The 15,974-nt window shown below is 35.8% G+C and overlaps 2 protein-coding genes across 3 annotated transcripts in view; one reads left to right on the top strand and one right to left on the bottom strand.

Moving 5' to 3' along the window:
* METTL25 (methyltransferase like 25) overlaps positions 1-8,183 on the bottom strand; it is a 58,916-nt gene extending 50,733 nt beyond the window's left edge. The window contains exon 1 of one of the 2 annotated variants that reach the window (XM_062584869.1): positions 7,925-8,183. In XM_062584869.1, the coding sequence (XP_062440853.1) occupies positions 7,925-8,183 (259 nt within the window). The remainder of the gene's footprint in view (positions 1-7,924) is intronic. The other variant, XM_062584878.1, reaches the window with a different exon arrangement.
* A 36-nt stretch (positions 8,184-8,219) lies between these two features.
* On the top strand, positions 8,220-15,002 carry CCDC59 (coiled-coil domain containing 59). Its single transcript, XM_062584888.1, has 4 exons — positions 8,220-8,433; positions 9,476-9,698; positions 12,559-12,658; positions 14,736-15,002. Exons 1-4 carry the CDS (start codon positions 8,313-8,315, stop codon positions 14,895-14,897), a joined length of 606 nt encoding a protein of 201 aa, XP_062440872.1. The 5' UTR covers positions 8,220-8,312; the 3' UTR covers positions 14,898-15,002.
* The last annotated feature ends 972 nt before the right edge of the window (positions 15,003-15,974 follow it).

Here is a 15,974-nt window from a genome sequence, read left to right as displayed (position 1 = left end):
TCATAATCACCCCATCTGACAGTATATACTACTACAGTGTTTTTTTAAAGAAATACAGCTGTTCAACATATAAAAATGTCTTGACTTATAATCATTACATTCATGTATTTTCCTAGTCGCTCTGTAACTGGTGAACCTAATGGGAGAATGAAATTAATTTTAAATTTATCACCAGTCAGATATGATCCAAAGTTAGACTTAATACAAATAAAAAATACCTTTTTAAAAAGTAGGCCTATTTTAAAGTAAAATACAGAACTGTATGAACCATTTACTAATTCTGGGAATACAGTGATTTCAAATTATATATTTGATATTTTTAATGTATTACATATTTTCTAATTCCTCATATTTTAGCTAAAACTATTCGATGAATTCTATACAGTTTTGATAAGTTTTTAGATCTCTAAAAATTTATAATTCTTCAAAAATAAACAAACACTAGCCCTCTAGACCAGAAAATAGTGTTACACAGATTTACAAAATATCTTCTGGTTTGTTTCTTTTCTCATGGGTAAATTTTGCACAAGAACATACCTAGCATAGCAGCTTTTCCAAATACCCACCTATATGAGCTGCAGCTGTTTCTACTGACCTCACCTACAATACTCTTAATTTTCTTGCATGACTACAAATATTAGATTATGGAAAATAATCTCAACAATGTCAACAGGTTTATTTTCACAGTATTACACTACAAAGGCATGAGTATGGCAATTAAAATTTAGGACTAAGCAAGAACAAATATTGTTTAAGCTTTAACCAGAATTATTATTATTTCTGCAGCTGCAAGGCACTTATTCCACTCCTCTCTACTACAAAATCAAAAAAATAGAGCTACCTTTTTCTACAAATGACTGTTTTTTATTTGTCCTTCAGAACATTCAGTGATTTTTAGTTAATGAACCTTCAAGAGAGAGATGAGAGTGCAACATAGAGACCAGAAATAAAAGAAAAACATTCCACCAATTAAATATGTCTCTGGGGAGAAGGGGTAATTTTGTCTTTCAGTAGGTCTGTAAGATAAGCTACAGGAAAACAATGAATTAGATGTCCACATTTTGAAATGATTGAAGAAAAATAAACTTCCTTTCTGAAAATACCTTTTAATCAAATAAATAATAGAAAATAGTATCATGGGATATGGTCATCAAACACTTTTACGCAATGTAAAGAATTGGGTTTTTTTCCCCCGAAGTATGGACACCTACAAAAGGGGGCGAGTATCTACATTGTGGAGAAGTGACAGCCAAGCTGGAATAAGTAGCAATCTAAATTCAGTGAGAGCACTGAAAGGTAATAAAAAATATGTGAAAATATCTCTGATCTTACCGTTTCAGCATAACTTTAAAACTCTAGTAGTATTAGACTTTATTTTAGCAAGTCAGTTTGGCTAAGAAGCATTACGGTTTATATACACTACACGAAAAGATCATTTTTGTCATATCATTTTATAAAAGACGCAATGACATATAACATACAGCAAATACAACTAAAAAGTAACAAAGGTGTCAACATCCAACACATTCCCACATAGATTTACTAATATAGTAGCTTTTTAGGAACTGGTCTTCATTTTTTTTTAAAGATTAACCTCTACATTATAAACAAATCACTTCAATTTTTCCTTTATTTTCCATAAAACTTTCTGAAAGAGGCGAATCTGAAAATTTCAGTACAAAATGCTTACATCAAAAAGATGGAATGCTTATTCGTACTGCTTGCTAGAAAAATAAACCTAGACTTACATCAATGGCTCTATGCATGGTTATGTTGATAAAAAATATACTTATTGAAGAAAACTGCTCTTTATCTACTATTTTTAAAGGGAGGTTTGTTCATTTAACTTATATTAGATTTTCTCTGAAATTTATACATATCCACAACATGAGTGTAACCTGAGCCTCCCAAAATGCACAGAAATCTGTAGGTTTGATCCACTGGGGACAAACCACTGATGTATTAAGCAAGAGAACAAAGTTGAAGAAGATACTCAACAAGCAAGGCTACATGCCAACAGTTATTGAGAGAGTGATAGAGCTGAGACATTAAGTCTCAAGGTGCAGAGGGGTATTTTGCAAGCTGTTCAGCAGTGTTGTCAGGTGAAGAAGAAATCTAATCTTTCTGATGAGAAGTTGGTACTCCTATTTCATATGTATTATGGTCTCTTTCAAGAAGTATTTATATGTAGACATGTATATTTATATTCAGGATAGTATTTATATTTAGGATAACGTACCCGTGAAAATTCCAGCCCATTCTAAAATACATTTGTGTTCTTTTATCTGCAAATTTTATTTCCTCCAGGTCCAGCAAGGGTATTTTTAATATTTTATAAAGCTGGAACATATAACACTGAAACATACAATCTTTTTAGCTACAAGCACTCATTTTCAAATACACTGGCCAATTTTGTATGACAAAATAAAATAAAAATCAAACAAAAATCTTTCCTTCCCAAATCCATTTCTCTTTTTCAGGGCATGTAATTATATGAAATAAAGAAGTTTGAAAATATATTGGAATGTCATCGTATTACAAAATATTTCTTTAACATACGTTAGATGAATGAGAAACAGACCTGAACAAACTTTGATTTTGGTAGGTTTCACTTTCAGACATGTATATTACATACCCATTAAATATCCATGCTTACACTAAAAAATATTTTGGTTTCTAAGCAATACTTTTTCAAATATCTGGCTAGACATTAAGTAATTTTCACTATGTTCTAAATGCAATGATCTGTAGCACCAGTAAAAGAAGGTATGTCTTCTGTCATTACAGTGACATCAGATACTTGGAGGTGTAAGAAGAAATACTGACATTCTTCTTCTACATAACAGAATAACAATAAAATTCAGGAAAATGGTTGATTTGAAGAAGCCTTTGCAGACTACAAGATTATTAAGATATGCATTTTTCAGTAATAATTAAACAGCATAGAATTCTTTTTACTGTAAACTTTATAGAAGCATTAATAAACAGAAAAAATAAAAAACAAACTGAAATACCCTAGAGGTGTCATAAACATTAATTCCCTATCTTTTTTTAGTACAAAAGGTAGAAATGAAACAAGCATTATTGCCAAATTAGGAAAATTTACGTTGTCTATAAACATGACCTATTTGGATACTTGAACCATGTCTGTTTTGCTATTACAAGCTTTAATTTCATTAGTTTTGTTTATTGGAAATAAACTCATTATGCTAATGTTAACCTCCACCCTCTAATTCAGAATATCTAAATAGATACTGGAAAAAGGTTTATTCAAAAGCATCAAACTTGTCTATGATTTCAAACCAGGACCATTACAGTCCATTGGAATTATCTGTAAGGTACAGACCGCATATATGTTTCCAGTCCATCCTCTTCCTCTTCATCCAGAACAACTTCATTCTCAGCAGGCAAGAATTAATTCAAAAGATGGGCACGGATATGTACACAAAGATGCCACACCTACACAAGCTACTTTTGAGCTAAATATTTTGTTTAGCTATCTGAAACTATCCTGCACCTAAGATACACCTTGACTGAAAGCTAGGGCTCTCTCATCAGTTTCTACTGCAAACTCTGTAATTACCTTTCCTCAAACTGCATCAACTTCTTGGATACCTTATGGGCCATATCCTTAATATCTATTAAATGACTAAATGCAAGAATGCCATTGACCTAGGTACCTCATTTCTACAACACTAGCCATGATCCAAAACATAGCAAAAGCAGTTATGTCATAGACTTGTCAATCCCCTCAGTAAGGAATACATATTATGTACCTCATCATAAACTTCTGCCCAATGAGGATTCTCAGCTAGGGAAATAAACAACATCCTGGAACAAGCCCTCTCCATTGTAGGATCAAAAGGATCAAAACCTCAAATCTCCTTCCGATTCCTCAAAGTTCTCTCATGGAAATTACTTACGTGAAAACAACTTTCACAATGAATTCATACAATCAACTACGAAAAACTAGTATCAGTGAAAGAAATTATTTCACAAAGCAAAAACAAACTCTCAGTCCTGAATCTCAAAGGAGACTAATTACTTTTCCCCAGGATGTGATCTTGAGAACTAATATTCAAAACTCTACTGGATACTAAAAATTGTGGACTCATTGAATTGTTTTTATGGTGTAAAAGAATATATTTATTGAGTTCATAGTTTTCAGCATCTCAACCTTCCTTTCACCATACTTCCTGCTAATTCCTCTACATTGCACAGGTACAATTTTCCTTAGTACTTAATAATTTTGTTACGTGTAAAAGTGATTATTGAAATTTGGAGTTTTCTGCTTCTCTGTCAGAACTCATGAAAAGCTTATAAAAACCCAAAGGTTGTCTGCTTTTATGTTTTCAACAGCTGGTTTAATAAAATATAGTAACTCTCCTTACAAATCTCACATCACATCACTAAAATTAAATACTCATGTTATATAACTTCCCTGAATTCAGTTATCTGATTGAAAAACATTAATAGAACTAACAGAATCTCATATACAACAAATGACATATCATCTACAGATAAAACTCCTACCACATTTAAATTGTCCCAGTTTGTCAACTAAAAGAAAAAAAAAACAATTATATTAAGATGTCTGAAGCACTACCTCAAACTACACAATGGCACTTGTTTAACTAAGTATTGTCATAGAAATATTAAAAATCACATCTTTCTCAAAGTGTTTCTGCTTTGATTGTTCACAAGATAAAATCTAATGTATTCTAGCCAGTCAGTCCTTTTATTTGCAAATCAATCATGGCAAATGTCAGCCTTCTGATGCATAAAAAATATACAAGAGTTTTCCGTATCCAAAAGTGCATCTGAAATCTTTCAGGGTGCAGCCGAGAACAAGGAGTTCTCCTTCTACGCAGTCACTATAAGAAATACCACCCAATGATTATCTGAGAATATTATTTGAACATGCAGTCATCCTCTTGCATATGATTCTATACAACAGAATTGAAATTTGCTGCTTCCTTATTTCTAGGAAAAACTAGAGCTCAGCCTATTTGTTGAAATCCCTATAGCAGTACAAAATATTGCACAGAATAATAGTGTTGTGCCAATCTGCAATAACTTGACTTCTTAATTTGTAGGGCTATGTGAATATGAACTGGCAAATTCACATTTTAAAATCAATTCTGTCAAATGGTCATGATGTTTCCTTTTCATTTCCTTTGAGACCCAATTAGAAGAGATTCTACAAAGAGTGTCTAAACATTTTTTTTCCATTACATTCATCTTTTCATAACAGTTTGCAGACACAATACATTTGCAAATGTATAAATGTATGACTCCTTAAATTCTTAGGCAGCAAAGGTTTTACATATATATTAAGACATTGAACATGATATTGGCATGACCACAATGTTTTAATAATTTGGGCATACAAAGTATATCTATTCTCAGAGCCATTCACATACAAAAAAAGTGAATGATAACATGTTATGAAAGTATTATAGCACTTACCTGAAACTAAATATTTGTATCTAACCTTTAAATAGCTGATAATTCTGAATAACAACCACATATGCAATTAATATTTTAAAGAAAGACAAACTTTTCTTTATGATGGGTTTTCAGATAAGTGACTAGTATCTTGTATTAACTTATACTTCAGGTAAGTGACTAGTATCTTGTATTAACTTATGCTAATCCATTTAAAATAAGATCTTTATTGTACCTTAATTCTTCTCAAATCTCATTTTAATATAGGCTAAAAGTGTATTCATTTTCAAATATAAGCAGATGTCTGCAGGTATCTTCACTGAGAAACTTACATTCTCCTATAGCGTGTTTTCCTCACATGTCTGGATGGACAGTATCATGCAGTCAAAGGATTTCTGCACAAACCATCAAAGTAAACGTTTGTTTCACACTCCTTTTCATTTGCTGAAGGTTCATAGTAAAAATCCTTCCAAAATAAGCCATATAACAGAAGGACAGCTGCACACGTTACTACCAAACCAACAGGCATAAGCTCATCCCATTACGGCGTCCCCAATTTTGTCACGGTAGGAGAAAAAGTACTCTGTGATTTTTTTTTAATTTCTCAAAACCTTCCAAATGTTAAACAGAAGACTACCATTCTGAGGTAGTTCTCCTTTTTAATAATAATAATTGATCTCTGCAGAAACCAAACAAGACATGTTGTATTTTCTCCAACAGCTTGAAGATCTCCTATCCTTCTAAAGTATATGCTTAATTTTAGCCATAGAACATGACACCTCAACAAGTAATTTCTGTACCAGATTTTATGGCACACATTTTGGATAAAGACCAATAAATGATTTTCAGATTTAGAATCTAAAAAACAGTTCTGTGTCTTTCTGGTTCTTCTCCATGGGTCATCACTTCAATATCCGCATCCTTTTGGGGGCGTTCCTATACATATAGCTAGGGATCAAGGTACTTGTCCTTTACAGCTTTCTTTTTAATTACTTCACTCCGTAACTACTTTTGTTCCAGCCTACTTATATTTAATTTCATGCCCTTGCTATCAGTCACCATCAGTTCTGACTCCAACACTACCAGTCAAAAACACTCATTAAACCTAAATTTTTTTGTTGCTGCTGCCCAATACCTTTGCTTGCTGCCTGGACCATTGTCTTCCTTGTTTCCATCTGGTCCTCAAAGAAAATTTATGTCAATTTATTTCATGCACAAATAATTTATTTTTTCCAGATAACTCAATCCTTCCTTGAACAAATGTAGTCTTACAGTTAATATTTTGAAGGACTTTAGATTCAGAAATGTTAAAGTGAAATAGCAATTTCCAGTCCTTTAACTTTTTTCCAAATTCAACTCATTATCTTGTCTTTTATGCCAGAAAGCATGTAGCTCCACATGCCTTTTTCTGTCAACTCCTTCATTACATTCAACATGCCTTTCTGTCTCACATTCTCTCATGTAGCATTCAGTGCTATGCAAGAGCTTTCTACACTCCACAAGCTTTGGCACGATGCAGGTTATTTTTCTCAGAAAAAATCTTTGTCAAAGATTTTACCCTCACTTTGAAAGTAATCTCCTTGCTGGGACTCAGGCCCCCAAACAACATACCTTTCAGATGCTTCATCTTCATTTCTGTACTCTGCCTAAAAGTGTATTACTGCTATGTTTCCCTTTTACTTATAGTAAATTCAGTAATAGTTTCGTAGCTGGCCTCCTCCTGAGTTACTTGAAAACCACAAAAAATATGAAGTGGTTCTTAAATAGCTCATCAGAAATAAAACAGCTTTCTGTTTTCCTTTGCCAGACACTGATTATTGCAGATATATAGCCAAGTGGTTTTAAGCCTTTTCCAGCTGTCCTCTGTATTTCCATAGTTTCAACATTTGGAGGACTTTTAACTGTTACATCTTTCCACTCATACCGGCTCCAGTTCATTTTATTTCTGTTCTTTGGAAATTAGTAAGAGCGAGCGAGCCTGGCAGCTTTTGTGTGTTCTCACTGAACAGGAGGCACTGTATAAAATCAGACCGTCGCCACAACTAGCACTCATGAGAGCCTCTTATAATGTAATGTCTCCTACCCCTGCTACATTTCATCTGAATCACGACTGTTCCAGATCTATTCTGTTAACCTGGAAAAGAAGTTGAATGCTCTGACACATACAAGAAAGCACAAACGGCTTAAGTGAAAAAAGATTAATGGGACGACAACATGGAAAGGGCTGGGGAAAAGCAGGTGGTTAAGATCTCGATAAAAATGGCTCAGTGAAATGGTGTGAAACTGGTTCGTCTCTAGGCACTGTCAACACTCCTCTCCGCTCCCCCCAAAATGGCGCTCATAGGCAGCGAAAAAGCCTCACGCCACCGACTCCCACAACGCCCAAAATGGCGGCTCGCGGCATGTCGGCGAGGCGCCCGGCCCCGCCCCCGCCCCTTCGCCCCGCCCCCAGGCTCCTCGCCCCGCCCCGACTCACCCCACGGCGCCGCCGCGGCGCCGGCGGCCTCCGCCAGGGGGCGCCGCAGCGCCAGCGGCCCGGCCCCGCCCAGCGCCTCTAGGACCGCCTCGGGGCGCAGCGCCACGAGCCACTCCCAGAGGTCGCGCGTGTAGAACTCCACGGTGTGGGCGCGGCACAGCGGCAGGGCGCGCGCCAGGAACCGCGCCACGCGCCGCAGCCCCGCGGCCGCCGCCGCCGGCGCCACCTGCGGCGGCAGGGCCCCGCGCGGGCGCGACATGGCAGCGCGGCGCTCGGCTCGTGACGCCTGCCGGCCGCCGCGCCGGGGAGAGGCGGGCGAGTCGAGCGCCGAGTCGAGGCGGGGCCGTGGCGCGGCGTGGTGACGTCTCGTCGCGCGACGGCGGCGGGGATGGCGGCGGCGCGGCAGGGCAGGCCGGGCCCGCCGGCGGGGAGCGCGGCCCGGGGCCGCCGCACCAAGCGGCCCTGGAGGCCCGTGTCGCTCCGCGGCGCCTTGGGGAGCGTCCAGGAGGGTGAGCGCGGGGGCGAGGAGGGCCCGGTGACGGAGGGCAGCCGGGCCGTCGGGGTGCGGAGCGCGAATTGTTCGAGTCACTTGTCTGAGACGGTTCTGGTCTTAAAGCTGTCTACGAATTACACAGAACATAGAAGGAAAGCTTAAAACATGGATACGCTACAAGAAGAAATTACATGTTTATGTTAAAGATAGAGATCATAATTTCAGCAAATGTACTAAAAACGTGTTTGACAGCAATTTCTGTAGCCGCCCCAGTGCCCAAGTAAGCTTAATTACTCAGGGAAAAAAAAAAAAAAACAAAAAAACCTTCTGTTATGCAAAGCATACTCAACTGCTAATAAATGGCTGTATAGCCTGTGAGCCTGAAACCACCATTACCTGGTGTCTGCTTTAAAACTAAATACTACCGTGTAGCATGCTTCTTAAATTGTAGAAAGCTTTTCCTGGATAGATGTAAGAAGAAGATATTTAGGAATAAAAATAATATTTTTTTAAAAAGATACAATGGCGTGTTAATTTAGTATGCTCTAATAGTTGAGCCACTTTCTTCCTGTGATGTCGTAGCTGTAGGCTTCTTACGCAGCTAGTACTATTAGTGTTTTCTTCAGACTATCTTTAGGAATCTATTTTGATGTCATATGTGTTGCTGTCAAAGCAGGAGATTAAGTGAACTGTTAGCATCTCTTTTCACTGGACGTGAAGAAGCATTATCAAATGTGTACAATACTCGGTATAAATTAATTGGTATGTTTGTGATGGCATGTTCTCTTAAGAATTCAAGTGATAATTTTCAGCTGACCTGCACCAGCTACAATGCTGCAGTAGGGATCAGATTTATATCAATGTTCTTCCTTGAGTTATTGATTGGTGCTTGTTAAAATTAGCAAAAGTAGCTGGTTGCTCTGTTTTGGGTAAAAAACTAGCAAAAGTAGCTGCTTACTCTCTTCTGGGAAGAAAGTGTATGGGAAATGGTCCTAACTTAATGTGTTTCATACTACTTTAGTGCTTGTGTATTTAACTCCCTTTTCCAATGTTTTCAGGACAAGGATTTGCATTTCAGAGGAAACAAAAGATCCAAAGAGAATACAGAAAACTATTAAAAAGAGAAAGAAAGATTGAGACGCAACTGGATAGTCAGTTTACTGATACTTATCCAGAACACTTGAAACATCTCTACCTAGCTGAAGAAGAGAAGCTTAAGAAAAGGCGCAAGGCTACAAATGACTCAGTTTTGTCAGAAGAAAAACTTAATAAAGCAGTAAAGTAAGTCTTTAAAATAAATCTCCAGAAACAAATAATTATTCTCATTGTTAAAAAAAAATATTTTAGGTCTTGCATTTTACATGAACTTGAGTATGGTGATACACTTTACTGAAAAATGCCATGAGGCCTTAAATTTTCTTTTTAAAGATGTAGCTTTGTTCTATTTGCGTCATAAATAGAAGGCAAAAATTGCCGATAGTGTTAATACACAGAAATAATATAAAAATTGTCTTTACTGTTGGGCCTCAAGGATAGGGTTCATAAGAACAGTAACTGTTGGCCAAATTCTTACCATATAATACTAAGTTTACAAAGGTAAAAGTCTCCATTTAAGTTCAGGCAGTGCTCTCCTGAGTCCACAGAGAAGTTTACTACTATATGTGCTCTAACAGGTTAGTTTCTTAACTTAAGAGAAAAATGAATAAGGCCAAACTAAACAATTTCAAATCTGCCCATTCTCTTATTAATAGTGGTAGTTTTAAGAGTGGTTGGTTTGTTTGAAGTTGGATTATTTTTAAACTGAGATTTTCTTGAATTTAATAGTATTGTTAACTAATATAATCCAAACTCAAATTGCATCAGAGTTTCATTTATTTTTCCTATATTGATACAGAAAATAAATATATTTTTTTAAAGAAAAAACGCTATTGGTAATGTGCTTTTTGGACCTATAAATGTGTACATGGCCAGAAGTTAACCTCTGAATTGGTTCTCAGTTTGTTCTAATCTAATTACACGTTTTAGGAAGCCGTTTTTACATTGTTTTCCTTTCCTGATTTTATAAGTCTTCTTCATATTGCACTTTTTTCTTTCTAGAATGAGCAATAATGTCTGCAGCTATCCTTTTGTTATATGGCTGGTTTGGGAGCAATTTTATCTTAAAGCTTTTAACAAATGTAAAGGAGGATGAGGATAACCTTTACCTAAGGCAGTGAAGTGTTCTTGATCAAAGTCTTAATCCAAAATAATAGAAATGTCATAATATTTTGATAGTCTAGATGTGGGAATCAATTCTGTAGACTTAGGAGAGAACTTTCAGTATTTTATTATATGGGATGGAAAAGGTTCCTAGTTTACATGTTAACCCAGCAGCATTTGAATCTAATCAAGTTAAGCATTTCCTTGTGGAGGAAGGAAAAGTACTCTTTAATTTTCTTTTTTAATAAGTAGTCTAATGTCTTCGTATCACACTTTGTGTAAATAGGGGAAAAACATGTAACGGTATAAAGATAGACTGCTTGTAATCTAACACTTTTTTCTAACAGTATCATAAATTCTGTAGAATTATATGGAATTTCTGTATGTTAGCAAGTCAGAAGTAAAAAATTTCGGACAGAGTAAAAGTAATGCTATGATTTTTGTGCTTCAGTGAACTTAATACACTCATAAGAGGTTTTCCTAAGAGGGGGAATGGGTGGGTAGGCAGACAGTCCAAAGAGCAGAGGAAGGATAGTCCGAAGGACTACTTTTGTCATTGGCACAGAATAAATCAAAAGACAGAAAGCGACTCAGGCAGAAATGTTATTTCTATTTTATTGTTTGTGTGTGTACAGAGCATCACTAGTCATAATTACCACAGTTGTCACTCCTGACTAGTGACAAAACCAAATAATTAGTCCTAAGTTGAAATTCTTGATACTATAACATAATATAAATTCCTGTGACAGGAGAGTTAAGTTAACCTCAGTTTGCTTTTTGTTGAATGCTGGAGGAATTTCTATCTTAGTTTTCTTGACTTACAGACTAGCAAAAAGTGATTTTGTGGAAAGAAAGATTTCCTCTTTATGGCAGTGTTTTAAAACACTGCTTTAATATGGCAATTGAGATAACGTCTGGTTGCCTCTACTACAAGGATTGCCTTTAGTCTTTGAATTTCAAGGTGTGTCTGTCTCTAAACTTTGCTGGGAAACGTGCTTGAAGTTGAGGGGAGAGGGAGTCAAATCCAAGCCCTGCACTGGAAGAAAGGTAGACTATTGTCTAGAACTGACTTTATTTGTGAGGTTGTCTGAAATAGGACTGGTGTTTTTCTTTAAGGATTTTTGTTTTGCTTAAATTATGGCAATTGATTGTGATTATAAACCAAAATTAATAATTCTGCCTATTTGTGATTGCTAATCGGTGAAGTGCAGTGGTACCTGGAGTCTTTAGATAAACTTTATTGTTCTATGAAATAAGTCATTGTCCTGTAAAATAAAATTTCACTTAAGTAATTTCATTTTTACTGTATGTCACCATTTAAGTAATTTCTCACTGGAGCAGATCACCTGAGTGGATGAGCTATTACACAGTATTGCCACAAGATGGAGTTCAGAATTAGACAAAGATTTTTTTGTTTGTTTTTTCCAGAATAGAGTGATATTTCTAAATGAAGGCATGAACATATCTCTTCACTTTTTTCTCTGATTGCCTACCAGAGATTTCCTAGATAATTATGACTGGTTTCCCACTTTGAAGTATGAATAATGGAGAAATTAGAACTTGTTTTAGCAGCTGTTGTTTAAAAAACTAGCAGTATTTATATTTTCAAGTGTGAGCTGTATTTGTGAATGCACTGCTTATGTAATGCCTTTATTGTGAATCTGAAAAAAAAATAGGCAACCAAAATAATCCACTCAAAGTAGTGGTGACCGAGAATGTCAGACAAGCATCTTGCTTTTCCTGCTAAATGTTATTATGCATGAGTATCATCTAAGATTAGTGCAGGTAGGCATCCATCCAGTTTAGAAGGAGGAGCCTTCTCACCTACATAATCTATAAATCTTAAAAGACTGTACTCTGAATCTGCAATAGCAAAGGGATACATGATTAAGTGTGCTTACTGATATTTTGTATGCAAAGTATGTGTACTTTTTAATTACAGGCCAGTTACGACTGAAAGGAAGTTTAAGAAGAAGACATCCAATCAGAAGGCAAAAGAGGAGTATGAGAAAATAAAAGCTGAACGTGCCAGGAAGAAAGAGGTATATTTTATACAGGGATCTTTGACTGTAGGCAAAGGCTAAAATAATACCATTTTTATCCATCCATTTGGACAGAGAAGGGACTATGTGAGGGGAGCATGAGTATTGATATTCTTTCATTGTCTTTCAAACTGAGAATAATACTTAGACATGCAAGTGTTCAAAGTTATTCTCTTGGTTTTCACGGTACTATTTATTTGTCTTGTAGTTGCTCTTAGTGGGATTTTTATTACATCAGTTGCTTCATTGAGAGTACTTAGACCTGGATGTGCATATCCTAGTGAATTATACTAGATCTCTTAAATATTGAGAGTTTAGATTTTAAACATTAGATGTAGGTAGTGCTAAAGGAAGCAATTGCTGTAACCAGCTTATTTAGAGAAAGCAGAAACAAACAAAAGCCCAGAAAGACTGCAGGGACTTTTCTCTGAAGCAGCTCATAAGGAGTGTTGTGCTTGGAGTGTTGAGGGGGTAGTATTTGCCTTATTCAAGATATTTAGACCAGAACAAACAGTGGCTAAGTTGGAATAACAGTGATCATTTATATGGAATATGATGATTCCATATATGGATCGTTATATATTATTCTGGTATGATAATTGCATGCTTTCTTGGCAAGCATTGCATTCACTCTTGCTTGCAGAAAAGAAATAAGCTTAAAAGCTTAAAGAATGTTTCTGGCCTCTGATCATATTAGTAGAGGTGAGAAAAAGTAAAGCAAAGGCAACGAATACCTAAGTAAGAAGACTATTCTTGCTTTGAGTAAGCATTTAGTTGGTAGATTAAATAGGCGTTGTTACAAGAGTACACCAAATAAGAGTAAAAATTACTAGATAGGGACTGATATTCCAAATTTAACAAAATAGAATGAATGGTATTAATCATTTTTAAAGCAAAATATGTGAAGCATTCTGGACAGGGAGTCTCTGCAGGTTTGTGTTGTTCCCAAGCAACCTCTTAGATTTTTAAAAATTTTTTTTGACTTAAGGCAAGTTAATTTTATATTCCTACCTTACAGAGCATTCTTACCAATTTTTATATGTCACAGAGGCTATGCCACAGGAGACAAAAATATACTTAATAAATTACCATCTCTTTGGATATTCTGCAAAAAATCTGCCTTTTTGGTCAGCATGGCACTGTGTTTCAAAGAATACGCTTTATGAGAAGAAATCATTAGAATGCACTGAAGCAACCCTTCAGTCTTATCGAAATATGCAAGTTACAACAAATGAAACATGGTGTAAGTGAAGCAAGGTAGTTCGTTTGCTCATCATGAATGTTTGCTCAAATTACTGAAATTACAATACAGGAGAAGGGGGTAAAAGCTACTTGATAAAACTGAACATAATATCAGGATGATTGTATAGATTGTGAGTGCTTCCAGTAATGCTTTGGTTGCATATGTGCTCTGTCCTGAAGAGGTAAGATTTGTACAACTGAAAATTCAATTAGTTTATTTATTTATTTATTTATTTATCGTATTGAAGACAGCAGTGTGTGTTGCTTTGAAGGGGACAGGTCATAGACAGTCTGGTCTTAGGTTGTCCATACATAATGTTGCTTGTGATGTCCAGGCATCACAAACCTGGCCTATCTCCAGCTGTTACCTGAGATACATCCCACGTTCATTTGCCAGTCCCATGCAGGTTTCTCCAGTCTCCTAGCACATCTTGAATTGCAGGATGTTTATGTGGCAGCAGCTGAATCATGTTTGTTCTTGCACTTAAGAATAGAAGGTGGAAAATTTTTGGTACTTTTTCATTTAAGGAAGAAAAAAAACCTAGCTCATTTTGCAGAAAAAGCCATGCATTCTAAAGTGACAGACTTCATGGTAGCATGTTCACTAAGGAAAACATGACCGTTTTCTTGAAGCTTTGGGCAAAATAATGTGTGTTTTGATTGCAGTGTGCCCTGGAAGAGAGTCAGAACTAAGCTTTTAAGAATGATTGTGTTCCTTGTATTAGTACAATACCTAGTTGCCAATATTTTTACAAAAAAAATCATATTGCTTCTCTAACAACTTGTCATATGTAGAAGGTTTTTAATTATTTTGACATAATCACCTCTATTTTAGGAAGCTGAAAAAAGAAAACAACAAAGAGAAGAAGCTCAACGGTTGTACAAGCAAAAGAAACTAGAAGCTTATAAAATATTGAGTAAGAAGACCAAAAAAGGACAGCCAAATCTAAACTTGCAAGTGGAATTTCTTCTTCAGAAGATACAACAAAATACATAAACCTCTGCACACACCTTATGTTAGCAATGAACTAATTGCATGTTTTTTGTTGCATATGGATATTTTATTAAATGACTTTTATTAAATAATATCTTTACACTTCTATATGACTTTTGTGATTATTCAGTCTGTCATTATCATCAGTTTCGTATGGGAGGATGTTCACCCTGAAAATATTTATTCTTTGCTGAGATGAAGTCTTGTGCTTGAGAATAAATAATCTTCATTTCCAAAAATAAATTCTACTAGCTGTGTGCTTTCATGGATTCCAAATTGGAACACTTGTTTGGGTTGACTAGAATGGTTTTTGTGCCAGTATCCTGAAGCTTTTTACAGCTCACCTTTTTATACTTCTGATTTCTAGGCTTTGCAGCTTTGCTGTGATCTCATTTAGGAGAGTATTAACAAAAAAAGTGGAAGCTTTTCTTGAAATGGGCATATGCATGATTCTTGGAGAGAAAGTAAAGGGTGCATAAATTTGATTAATCCTTTTAATTATTCATGCTGCCCAAAACACTATTGTAGTTTTCCTTCTATGTTTCTCTGATAATTGCTGTAATTGGCAATGTTGATTAGCTCTGAGATGAAACATTAAAGAGCAGAAACTTGTGAAGTATTCAAAGTGGTATGAATTTTGTTGGGACACTTTTGTCTGTTTTTTAAAAAAAAGGGATATGTCTTCTACTGGTAAAAGCAAGTTCTGGAGTGCACAGTCTGTTACATTTCTGCTCATTCTAGCCTATTAGCTTTTTATTGAAAAATGCAGACTACAATTATTTGTAACTATTATTTTTTTTATCAGTAGTGCACAAGATTTAAAATGTTAAGATTAGTGTGACTTGTGTGAAAGACATCCAGTGTGAATTTCTGGTAGAAGTTCCATCATTTTATGTTTGCGTGCATCTGCTAGCCTAAAGGATGTTAAAAGATCACATAGATAAGAAAATAATTAACATGAATATTCAGAGAACTTTTCAAAGTGACAACTCTCAATCTACTGTTGGTTCAGTTGTAATTATTGGGCAGGTAGCATCATCTGCCATGATGTCAGCTGTCTGTTTTTACAGAAAAAACTTC

Source organism: Rhea pennata, chromosome 1, assembly GCF_028389875.1.
Source record: "Rhea pennata isolate bPtePen1 chromosome 1, bPtePen1.pri, whole genome shotgun sequence".
NCBI lineage: Eukaryota > Metazoa > Chordata > Aves > Rheiformes > Rheidae > Rhea > Rhea pennata.
This window is presented reverse-complemented; position numbering and strand designations above follow the sequence as displayed.